The 12,805-nt window shown below is 42.5% G+C and overlaps 1 protein-coding gene across 3 annotated transcripts in view; it reads left to right on the top strand.

Annotated features, from left to right (window-relative positions):
- PPP1R36 (protein phosphatase 1 regulatory subunit 36) overlaps positions 1 to 12,805 on the top strand; it is a 31,933-nt gene that overhangs the window by 5,454 nt on the left and 13,674 nt on the right. For all 3 annotated transcript variants that reach the window (XM_037031600.1, XM_037031599.1, XM_037031601.1), the window contains exons 3-6: positions 1,685 to 1,771; positions 2,286 to 2,383; positions 2,474 to 2,540; positions 5,522 to 5,620. In XM_037031600.1, the coding sequence (XP_036887495.1) occupies positions 1,685 to 1,771; positions 2,286 to 2,383; positions 2,474 to 2,540; positions 5,522 to 5,620 (351 nt within the window). The remainder of the gene's footprint in view (positions 1 to 1,684; positions 1,772 to 2,285; positions 2,384 to 2,473; positions 2,541 to 5,521; positions 5,621 to 12,805) is intronic.

Genomic DNA, 12,805 nt, shown 5'->3' with positions numbered 1-12,805 from the left:
AGGGAAACAACTATCAGGGTACAACAGGATACCCATAACCTCCATACACAAAATGGACACACAGTAGCGGACAGGGAAAGACGGTCTTTATTCCTTAATAGGCAGGTAAGAAGGAAGAGACCGTAAAGAGTGGTTTGCAGGAGACCTGGGTTCAGATCCTAGCTCTCCTGCTTACTAGGTGGCTATCATTCGTCAAGTTAGTCTTGCTAATATCAGCTCTCTCACCTGTAAAATGGCATAATAATGCCTCGTGAGGAATAAGTGACAGTGTTGCACGAGTTATCAGCATGCATGCCCATTTCATATTTGTTAAAGAGGGAATGCGTTTATTCACAGGCCGCCTCTAGGTTGGTCCATGAGGCATGCTTCTCTCTGACTCAGTGTCAGCAGTCCTATCCATTCTTGTTTCAAGTGCCCCTACTCCCAGCAGCCTATATGAATCTTTGCCAAGGTCACTGACTCCCCTGAGGACATACATAGGAAACTGCACCTCCAAAAGCCTTGCTTTTCTCTTGCTTCCCATTAAGGCCTAAGAGAAGACCACTAACCAACCACTGAAGAGCTCTGACTTGTGTGGAAGCCAAGGGTGGTCTACATTTTAGTGGTGGGTTCTACAGGGAAAATATGATTTTTTTTCTCATGTAGTTCAGGGCAAAGGGAAACAACAGGAGTATGTTGTAATATTAAGAAAACACATTAACCAAATGCAGTCTATAAAAGGACCAGATTCTAAGTGAGTGGTCAGGTTGAGGGGAAGGCTGTAGGAGGGTACAGAACTAGCTCCGCCTGGGGTGGGGAGCCAATCAGAGGTGCAGTTCACAGGACAGTTTTCAGTTGTTACTAGTGATGTTTTAGTGACTCCAACCCCGTGTACTGAGAGTGCAGGCTGCCACCAGAGCTACGGCAGGGCACTAACCAAAAAACCCATCTCACCAGAGGGTTAAAGAATGACTTTGGTCAAGTGAAAAGACACTCAGACAAGTGTGAAGTAGGAAAGGTGTATCCAGAGGGTAGCAAATAAAGACTAGAGGTTTAGCAGTAAATGCCAGACTATTGGCTAAGGACAGGCACTGCCTGCCTCAGATTTCAAACCATGAGACATGGGTCAGCTTCTCTAAGCCTGCGTTCTTCATCAGTAAAGTGACAATCATGCATTAGGTGACCCTTTAGATGTCCTGTCACCTGAAGTTTTGATTTTATAATTCTAAGTTCATTTGACTTGGTTCATAGACCTGATCCACATGATAGCCCAAATACATTCTTTCAAATTTCTTATTTTAGGGTACTCTAGCCTTGAATTAGGCAAACTAATAAGGCAAGAAAGTTTGAATTATAGGGATGGGACTGAGAAGAGTGGACTCAATAAATCAAAAAATTCTTTCAAACTTATGAGCTTTGTGTCTTGTGAAGTTACTAAAATGTTTTCAAACAAAAACGTTTTGTGCATGATGGTATTCTGGAGGCTGCTGATATGGAGAGGCTGAATATAAAATCTGAAATTTTAGTCCTTTTCCGGATGATTATTCCATATGCAAGTGCATATGTTGAGTAATGCTGTGCCTCACATTCTCTTCAAGCTCCTCTCATAATGTGTCCTGGCCCTGAGATTACACAGCGTGGTCATGGCATGATTTGTTTTCTCTGGGAAAAGGTCAAGTTCCCAATTCTCTTGTTTCTATTCCAGTTTTACACCTGCAGTAGAACTCAAGGAAAAAGCAAGGAAAGGCAAAGCAGTGCACTTTGCTGAAATTGATGGTGCCGCTGCAGACAGGTATCTTAACTTTCCAGCCGTGCTAGTACCCCTCAGCAGAATGGGTTAAGCCTTTACAAACTCCAAGAAAATATCATTCCCATTCTCCTAGGCTGAAGTGCAAATACCTGTCAAGTAAAGAACATACACTACTTCATAATTATGGTGGGAGTTACAATTGTCCCTAGAGATGTATTCCTGTTATAATTTGCCTACTAGCAAATTTTTAGCTTTTCATACTTTCTTTTTTACCTGAAAATAGTATCTATACTGTAAATAGATGATTCAAATGATCTATTTTGGATGGAATTGGTTTTTCCCCTTTATGTCAGGTGCTGTACATCCCTTGTACCCATAGTATGGTACATATAATGTTTAATAAACCATTTTCTGAAATGATCCTACCTTAAACAAAACCCAAGATTGAGACTTAGGCTCTTATTACTTTATAGTAAAAGCCTCATCCACTCGGGATAGATTAAATATAATTAAGACCTTTCAAAGCAATAGTAGAGACTGTTACGTTCCAAAACAGGTTGACAGATAAAAGATTTGCCTCGAGAGATGCTAAGTCACTTCAAGCCTTAGAGAAACGAGGTCAGCAGGGCAGCGTCACACTGCAGGATGCTAAATGTGAGTCACCGCTTCCTCGTACTATGTCATATCTGGTGAGAGTCTGAGGAGCTCTCTGTCCCTCTTTCAATTGTCTGTCTTCTTTTTCAGTTGTTGCTTTGCTTTTGCTACAAGAGACTGAGATGCAGCGCGTCTGCTCGTTTACAACATTCATGAAGTACGTGGTGCTTGTGAGGCATTTGAGATCTTTTATTCTCTATTTTGAAGTCATTCTGTCTGATAAATGATGACAAGTCTGATTTTGGGGGAAAGGCCATGGGCCCGGTTCTCTGCAAGCTATCCTCTCAGTGACCCAGGCCAAAAGAGAGGAAGCCAGAAGTCACAGGAGGCCACAGTCAAATCCCAGGACAAGAAGTTTGGAGAGCATATTGTCAGAGTTCCATAAAGGCTGAACTCTATAATAGATAATATAAATTATTTATTATTTATATAATAGTTAAAAGGTACACTCATTTACTAAAGGTCGGGGGCCCTATTAGCTGTTTTTGGCAGCCCCGAAAGTACCAGGTGTGTGACTGGGTGAGCTTCTGCATTTTTCGGACACAAAATCAGAAGTAATGATGTCTCGTGGCTGTTAATGAAAGCCGTTTCACGTGGCACCTGCACTCGTGAGTGCTCAAAAAGAGTTGGGTCCCCAAGGCCCTTGGCAGCGCTCCCCAGTTCCCTCAACACCCAGTGAAGCCTGCTTTGGCAAACCCCTGGGATTCTCTGTCTGAAGCTTTACTCCATGGCAGGAGCACACCCAGCCTAACTATGGGGCAAGCAAGGAGCCCTGGGGCAGCAGTCCTCAACCTTTTCGGCCCCAGGGACCAGTTTGGTGGAAGACAATTTTCCCATGGACCGCGGGGTGGGGTGGGAAATGGCTTCATATAACCTGCCACCAGATGCAGGTTAGTCGTTACTTGCCGCTCACTGATAGGGTTTTGGTATGAGTCTGTAGGCAGTTGATTTATTATGGTCTCTGTGTAGTCAGTCCTCTCTGCTAATGATGATCTGTACTTGCAGCCGCTCCCCTGCACTAGCATCACTATCTCAGCTCCACTTTCGATCATCAGGCATTAGATTAAGGAACATGCAACCTAGATCCTGTGTATGGCACTGAGGTTGGCACTCCTACAAGAATCAGGTGCCGCAGCTGATCTGACAGGAGGCAGAGCTCACGCTGTAATGCGAGTTACAGGGAGCAGCTGTAAATACAGATGAAGCTTCACTCACCTGCCACTCACCTCCTGCTGTGACTGGGAGGACCTCATAACTAATATGAGGACGGGGTTCCTAACAGGACACTGGTACCAGGTACCGATCCATGGCCTGCCTGGGGGTTGAGGATTCCTCCTCTAGGGGATCAGTGCCCCAGAAGCAGCCTTTTGTCTGTGATGTGCCAGAGAGCAAGCTGGTAGATGAATGTCCCAGCCTCCATCTGTCAGGATAACTGAGAGATTTTCTGCCCTGTCTCCCAGAGTGCCCTACAGGAATGGACTTCATTTGTCCACAGTGATAATGAACTTGTTAACCTCTTCATTGGCTTCCTTCTCTTTTCTATCTCACTTCCCCAATATCCTACTAATGTTTCCTGAGATCTCTTTCCAAATATACTACTTACTTTTGGATCTTTGTCTCAGGGTCAGTTTCTGGGAAAACTCAACCTTAGACAGGTGGTTATTAATACCCTGAAAAAAATCTGCAGTGCTCACCTTTATCCTACCCTTAAGGTACAGTTAAGGAAAGAATGCCAGACTAAGATTTTCTGGGTTTAGAAAGGGAGCAGAAAAAGTCTTGTAAGAATATGTAGAAAGAAAACAATGACTTCTAATATAAAAACAAATAAAAAAGGATTGTAAATCAGTGCAGTTTTTTTGGAAAGCAAGACTTATGAAACTTGAACATACATATATCTGTGTCCTAGCAATTTCATGTGGGAAGTTACCCAGAAATATGATTATAATAATAGTTACTGCAGCGATGTCTACAATGTTTTTTTAAAGATTTTATTTATTTATCTTCAGAGGGGAAGGGAAGGAGAGAGGGAGAAAAATATCAATGTATTGTTACCTCTCATGCGTCCCCTGCTGAGAACTGGCCTGTAACCCAGGCATGTGCCCTGACTGGGAATCGAACCTCGATCATCTGGTTCACAGGCCCACGCTCAATCCACTGAGCTACATCAGCCAGGGCTTCAATGTCTATAATGTTTTTAAGAGATCTGAATATCCATCAATAGAAGACTAGTCACATAAGTTATGAGGTATAAAATATTTCAGCTGTTTCAAAGAGTGAGGAAAATCTGTCCATAGTATTTTGGAAAGAGGTCCTTGCTACGCAGATGTCAGAGACAAAAACAAATTGTAAAGATTTGTATGTACAGCATTACCCTGCGTGTTACCAAAATGAAGGTGCATTCCTGGGTATGTATGTGTGTTGGTGTGTGGGGGGTGCCTTGTATGTATGTGATTGTCTATTCTTTAGAAAGTTTAAGAAGATTCATAACAAACTGGTAGCCCCGTGGTTACCACCAGGGACTAGGATGGTGACGGGTGAGAGGAGAAAACTTTTTTACTGGCTACGTTTGTGTACATTTTTTAAACAATGGCAAAATATCACTTATATAATAAAAACATTTTTAGCCTCTCTTGAGGACATGCCTATTGATTTTAGAGAGAGGGGAAGGGAGTGGGGGGTAGAGAGAGAGAGAGAGAGAGAGAGAAAGGCTCCGAGACAGAGGGACATCAATCGGTTGTGTCCCAACTGCAGATGGAACCCACAGCTTAGGTATGCGCCCTGACTGGGAATCGAACCTGAGACCTTTCAGTTCGCAGGGTGATCCCCCAACCAACTGAGACACATGGGCCAGGGCTAAAACTTTTTAACATTTAAAACTAACTGATGAGCAAAACTTATCAATTTCAGTTATCAATGATCAAAATGATAATTTAATGTCTGACCTTCCAGAAAGTTGTGTTTACAAAAATCAGACTTCTTACATCTTAAGCGGTATAGTACAGAATTTCAAATGGGAAATTAGTTGTATGATAGGCATGATACCATGTTTCTACTTACTATGCTGTGTGTTCTTATAGATTTTTCTGAGAAACTTATGTTTGAGATATGTGTTCATTTCTTTTTTCTTATCTCCTATAGGAATAAGAACCTTGACGATTTCCTCATGGCATTATTGTACTATTTATCTCATTTCTTGGAAAAAATATCACTGGAAAAGAAGCCCAAGAGCTGTATGGTGTAAGTAGGATTTTTGTAATGTCTTTAGAGTTTCATCACTACCAGTATTGAAACTAACTTTTGTCTAGGGTGAAGAGGTGATGGAAAATTTTAAGTATTTGTAGTAAACTAAAACATTTTACTTGGGAGGAGTTTGCCAGTTTTTAAAGCCCACTGAGTAATTCAAGTGGATATTTTGGTAACAAAATATTGCAAATAATATAGACCCAGCACTGCCTAATAGAAATATGAGCCACATATGTAATTAAAAACTTTCTAGTAACCTGAATTTCAAAAGGTCAACAAATACAAGTGAAATTAATTTTAATATATTTCATTTAACTGAATGACCCCAAAATGTTATTACAATATGCAGTCAACATTAGGTAGTTATTGATGAAATACTTCACTACTTTTTTGTAGTAAGTCTTTGAAATCTGGTACCTATTTTATACTTAGAACATATCTCAACTTATACTAACCACAGTGAGTGTTCAGTAGCCACGTCTAGCTCATGGCCACCATAGTGAACAGGGCAAATATAGATATTATTTGTATGCTTTTTCTTGCTAATGGGTTTGTAAGCATCTAATTAAAAAACTAGGAATTAGTCCTGGTCAGGTGGCTCTGTTAGTTGGAGCATTGTCTTGTACACCAACAGGTCGCAGGTTTGATCCTTGGTCAGAGCGTGTACAGGAGGCAACCGATGGATGTTTCTGTCTCACTTTGATGTTTCTCTGTCTCTCACTCCCTTTCTTTCTCCCTAAAATCAAAACATATCCTCGGTTGAAGACTAAAAATGTTTTTTAAAACCTAGGAATTAGCCTTGGCTGGTGTGGCTCAGTGGACTCAGCACTGCCCCGCGAAACAAAAGGTTACTGGTTCAATTCCCAGTCAGGGCACATGACTGGGCTGTGGGCTGGGTCCCTGGCGGGGGTGGGTGTGAGAGGCAACCACACATTGATGTTTCTCTTCCTCTCTTTATCCCTCCCTTCCCTTGTCTCTAAAAATAAATAAATAAAATATTTTTAAAAAACCCTAAGAATTAAAAAAATTAATAGATATAACCAAAATAATATTTCATATCACAGGGGAAAAAGACTCGTAACATTACTTAGACTACATTTGAAGAATTTAACTGCTTTAGACAGAGGTGGCTCAGAGCTACACACCCAGGGCAAGAATCTGGAACTGAGTCCAGAGCGAAACAATGCCTCTCAGGCTTGGTGACCTTTCAAAAGCCATGGAACTTTCCAAATGCCCAGCCTGCCTTCTCCAGCACATGCAGAACCAACCCAGTGATTTAGCTGTTAGGAATGCTGGTAGTCATTAATCTGTTTTCATTCTGCCAAACATTCCTTGTATACAGCCAAGCAGCTTGATTTTATGGATAAAGTCCTTGTATACAACCGAGCAGTTTGATTTTATGGACAGCAGTTTTGTAAAGAACCAAATAAATAATTCAAACTCTGCTGCTCCAGTGACGTCACTGTGATATGCATCCTCCATGTTATTTCAGGGCTGCATTTCACACAGGGCACCCGGAGGTCGTGAAGTGCTTCTGTGAGAGCAGCGTCAGGGCTCGAGCCGACTGTGGGTCAGGAGGTCCGAGGAGTCTCACTGTTCCCAGAGAGGGACTTGTTAGACTTTGCTGACCAGTTGGCTTATGTTTTGTAGGTGTTTTCTCCCCTAATTCTGAGGGTTATTGGTAATATAGTAGAGTGATTTGCTTCATTTCTTAATGTATAGGACTAGAAAACAAAAGAAAGTTTTCTTAGTTATTTTAAAAACTCACAAAAACTTGTTAGAACACAGTGGTGTGCAGCAGGCTTTCATAGAAGGAATCAGTCATAGAATGATAAATAGAAAAACAAGCCTGCTCTCTCTTGAGCATACCCATGCCTTCCCCACACCTTCTGTCCTCAGATGTGTATTTTTGCTTTCTCCTAAACTCCAAGGGTTCCCACGGACTTCCAACCAGGGTAGCAGTGTGCCCCAGGCCAATTCTCTGAACATGCCTCTGAGGGCCCTTCTTTTTCCTCTTTAACTTGTTTCCTGAGTCCATGCAGCCCAGCTGGCTCACTCCTGCTTCTGTGACTTTCTTAAAGGCCAGAGCAGCTCAGCCTAGACTCTCTCCTATTGCCATGATCTTGCCTCTTCTATTTTAAGCTCTTCCTTTATTTCACTGTCCCCAGCTTTAATAAAAGCTCTTTCAAAATAAAACAACAATAACAAAACACAAGACTTAAAGTATCAATTCTATGGTGTGATTCTAAAAAGTTATGGTAACTTTATTTTCAGGCTTCTAGTAGTCTGTTGCTTTATTTATTGTAGTAGAAATAAATATAGATTGCATTGAGATGTGCAGATGTAAATAACTTTAAGGAATAAAGTTGATTTTAGTCAAACTAGAGAGGTATAACATAGGGATAACAGTAGTACCTACTTCACAGGGTAGTAACGCATATTACCCTAACCCAGTGCTTGGCACTCGGGAGGAACGCCCATAACCTGTGAGAGAGAAGCAGAGGGGGGCATAGGAGGACAGCAAAGATGCAGTTGGAGGGTTTTAGGTGATTAAAGCCCTTAATTGCAGAAGAAAAAAGGAGCCCTGCACTCATTTTACAGATGAAGAAGCTAAGGCTCAAGAAGTTGAATAATGGACTGGCGATGACGTACCTGTAATTGATGGAGCTGGTATGAAACCCCGGGTCTAACGCGAAAGCCTGTGCCTGAACCACTGTGCACTGTGCCCGCCGCCTGCTACCAGTCAGCTGTGCTCCTTTCCCACCGTTCAACCATTCCTCGTTAGGAGTGATAGTGTGTAGCTGTTGCTGTGAACAAAACCGCATCCATCTCTGTATCCCTGCTTTTACTGCTTTTTAAATTTCCATCACAAGAACTCTGACCTAACTGGTGTCAGCCAACACCAAAGCCCCAGTTAATGACTAGCTGTGTCCTGTAAACTTAGACAGTGCAGTTATCAATATTCCTGTCAGTAAACTGTCAGAATGGCATAGCAACTCAGGTGAATATCAAACTAGATGTCGTCAATTCTAAGCCAGTATCCATCAAAGACCATCAAGAGGTATGGTTCCAGGACTTCCGCCAAGATGGAGGCATAGGTGGAAACACTGTGCCTTCTCCCACAACCAAGTTTGAATACAACAAAGGTTTAGTAAACAAAGACGCAGCCAAGCAACAGAAAATTGAACTATATGGAAGTCCGACAACAACGAACCATTCAACCAGACTGGTAAGAGGGGCGGAGCCAGCAGTGGAGTAGGGTCGGGCAGGAAGGATCCCCTGACTCAGGTGCCCAGGTAGCTGGGGTAGCATCGGGTGGACCCAGTGAGGGCCCAAGGCAGCAGGCTGACTGTGGTCACACATTCGCGCTCAGTGAGACAGACCACGCAGGCCCCAGCTGCTTGCAGGAAGCAGCAGAGGGGACCGCCATTGCTCCCCTTTGACCCCGCCCCCACATACAGGGTCACAACCCAGCAACCTGAGTTGCCCCGCTCTGGTGAACACCTAGGGCTCCGCTCCTCATACCTAACAGGCACAAACAGTCCAAAATATGGCTCAAGAAGAACTCAAAGGTCCAGAGCCGATAACTCTAAGTGACTAAGAAATAGCAAACCTCTCAGATGCACAGTTCAAAATACTGGTGATAAGGATGCTCACAGAACTGGTTGATTTTAGTCACAAATTAGAGGAACAAATGAAGGCTAAACTAATTGAAATGAAGGGGAATGCACAGGAAACCAATAGTGATGAAAAGGAAAATGGGACTCAAATCAAGGGAGTGGACCAGAAGGAAGGAAGAAATGACCAAACAGAAAAATGTGAAGTAACAAGAATTCAAAAAATGAGGAGAGGCTTAGGAACTTCCAGGACATCTTTAAACATTCCAACATCCAAATTATAGGGGTACCAGAAGGAGAAAAGAAACAGCCACGAGTGGAAAACTTATTTGAACAAATAATAAAGGAGAACTTCCCCAGTCTGGCAAAGGAAACAGGCTTCCAGGAAATCCAGGAAGTTCAGAGAGTGCCAAAGAAGTTGGACCCAAGAAGGAACACACCAAGGCACATCATAATTACATTAGCCAAGATGAAAATGAAGGAGAGAAGCCTAGAAGCAGCAAGAGATAAGGGGACAGTCACCTACGAAGGAGTTCCCGTCAGACTGTCAGCTGACTTCCCAAGAGACCTTACAGGCAAGAAGGGGCTGGAAAGAAGTATGCCCAGTCATGAAATGCAAGGACCTACATCCAAGATTGCTCTATCCAGCAAAGCTTCCATTTAGAATGGAAGGACAGATAAAGTGCTTCTCAGATAAGATCAAATTCAAGGAGTTCATCATCACCAAGCCCTTATTATATGAAATGTTAAAGAGACTTATCTAAGAAAAAGAAGATAAAAAATATGAACAGTGAAAGGACAGCAAACACACAGTTATTAACAACCACACCTGAAACAAAAGCAAAGCAAGAGGACAGCTAGATCAGGAGTGGAACCATAGAAATGAAGAACACATGAAGGGTTAATGACATGGGAGTGGGAGGAGGAGTAGGGGGGAAAAGGTACAGAGAATAAGTAGCATAGATGGTAGGTAGAAAATAGATAGGGGGGAGGGCAAGAATAGTAGGGGAAATATAGAATCTAAAGAACTTGAGACACGTGGTCATAGACTAAAGGGGGGAGTGGTGGGGGAGGGGGTATGCAGGGTGGAGGGGAATGAAGGTGGGGGAATAGAACAACTGTAATGGTATAATCAATAAAATATATTTTTAAAAAAAGGGGTATGGTTCCAAGTTTGTACTGCATTCTTTCCTCTTTGTCTTGTCGATCTTTAGTAGTTCAGCTATACTGTAGAATACGTGCTGTGATAACCACGCAGTGGGAGAGGTTAGCTATGCAGACTCGCACCACTGTATTGCCTGTCCACTCCAGGCTTACTCTTTGTAAGTAGCTTACTCTGTAATAAATTCTATTATAATTAGTGAACTTGCCTGGTTTGTTTTCAGTCTTTCTTCCTTTCTTTAAATTAAATTAAATTAAATTAAATTTTTTTAATTTTTATTTATTTTTTTGCATTTTTAAAAATATATTTTATTGATTATGCAATTACAGTTGTCCTATTCCTCCCTTTATTCCCCTCCACCCTGCACACCCCTCCCTCACCATCCCCCCCCTTTTAGTTCATGTCCATGTGTCATAAGTTCTTTAGATTTTACATTTCCCATACTGTTCTTACCCTCCCCCTGTCTATTTTCTACCTACTGTCTATGCTACTTATTCTCTGTACCTTCTTCTCCTTCTCCTCCTCCCACTGCCCTGTTGCTAACCCTCCATGACATCTCCATTTCTGTGGTTCTGCTCCTGATCTAATTGTCCTCTTAGATTGCCTTTGATTTAGGTGTGGTTGTTAATAACTGTGAGTTTGCTGTCCTTTCACTGTTCATATTTTTTATCTTCTTTTTCTTAGATAAGTTCCTTTAACATGTCGTATAATAAGGGCTTGGTGATGATGAACTCCTTGAATTTGATCTTATCTGAGAAGCACTTTATCTGTCCTTCCATTCTAAATGAAAACTTTGCTGAATAGAGCAATCTTGGATGTAGGTCTTTGGAATTCGTGACTTGGAATACTTCTTTCCAGCCCCTTCTTGCCTGTAAAGTCTCTTTTGAGAAATCCGCTGACAGTCTGATGAGAACTCCTTTGTAGGTGACTGTCCCCTTATCTCTTGCTGCTTCTAGGCTTTTCTCCTTCATTTTGGTCTTGGCTAATGTAATTATGATGTGCCTTGGTGTGTTGTTCTTGGGTCCAACTTCTTTGGGACTCTCTGAACTTCCTGGATTTCCTGGAAGTCTATTGCCTTTGCCAGATTGGGGAAGTTCTCCTTTACTATTTGTTCAAATAAGTTTTCCACTTGTCACTCTTCCTCTTCCCCTTCTGGTACCCCTATAATTTGGATGTTGGAATGTTTAAAGATGTCCTGAAGGTTCCTAAGCCTCTCCTCATTTTTTTGAATTCTTATTTCTTCCTTCTTTTCTGTTTGATTGTTTCTTTCTTCCTTCTGGTCCATTCCCTTGATTTGAGTCCCAGTTTCCTTTCCATCACTATTGGTTCCCTGTGCAATTTGCTCCATTTTACTTAGTGTAGCCTCATTTTTTATCTAATTTGTGACTAAAATCAACCAGTTCAGTGAGCATCCTGATCACCAGTGTTTTGAACTGTGCATCTGATAGGTTGGCTATTTCTTGGTTGCTTAGAGTTATTGGCTCTGGGGCTTTGAGCTGTTCTTGAGCCATAATGTTTTGGTCTGTTCGTGCCTGTTAGTATGAGGGGCCGAGCCCTAGATGTTCACCAGGCCTGGGCAACTCAGTTGCTGGGTTGTGACACTGTATGTGGGGGAGGGTTCAAAGAGGGGCATTGGTGGTCCCCTCTGCTGCTTCCTGCTGCTGGGGCCTGCACGGTCTGTCTCACTGCTCGCTCCTTTGCCTGGTTTATCTGCGTAAGAATGTGTGACTGCAGTCAGCCAGCCGCCCTGCACCATCACTGGGTCCGACCATTGCTACCCCACACCTGGGATCCGCCAACAGCTGCCTGTGCGCCTGGGTCGGTCCAGCCAATCTTTCCTGCCCGACCCCGATCTGCCAGCTGCTGGTTCCACCCCTCTTACTGGTCTGACTGAATGGTTGGTTGTTGTCGGACTTCTGTACAGTTCAATTTTCTGTGGTTTGGTTACATTTTTGTTACTAAAACTTTGTTGTCTTAAACTTGGTTGTGCGAGGAGGCACAGTGTTTCCACCTACGCCTCCATCTTGGCTGGAAGCCCTCCTTTTTTTTATTGTATTTTTTTTTATGACCATTTATTCTCCTTATATCCCCCTCCCCCTCCCCCCACATCATTTTTCAGTTTTAAGATACCCCTGTGGTTCAATGGTCACTGTACCTTCCCTCTACCTTCAGACATATAGTTTCTGAACAAAGGCACAATTATGTATGCAGTTTTTTAAACGTATGTAGTTTTTTTAAAATATATTTTATTGATTATACCATTACAGTTGTTCTATTCCCCCCCTTCAATCCCCTCCACCCGCACCCTCCCTCCCCCACCATTCTCCCCACCTTAGTTTATAACCACGTGTCTCAAGTTCTTTGGATTCTATATTTCCCCCACTATTCTCGCCCTCCCCC

This window comes from Sturnira hondurensis, unplaced genomic scaffold (genome assembly GCF_014824575.4).
Source record: "Sturnira hondurensis isolate 20B ecotype Veracruz unplaced genomic scaffold, ASM1482457v3 Scaffold0021143, whole genome shotgun sequence".
NCBI classification, from domain to species: domain Eukaryota; kingdom Metazoa; phylum Chordata; class Mammalia; order Chiroptera; family Phyllostomidae; genus Sturnira; species Sturnira hondurensis.
Note: the sequence above shows the minus strand (reverse complement) of the source record. Positions and strands in the feature narration are given on the sequence as shown.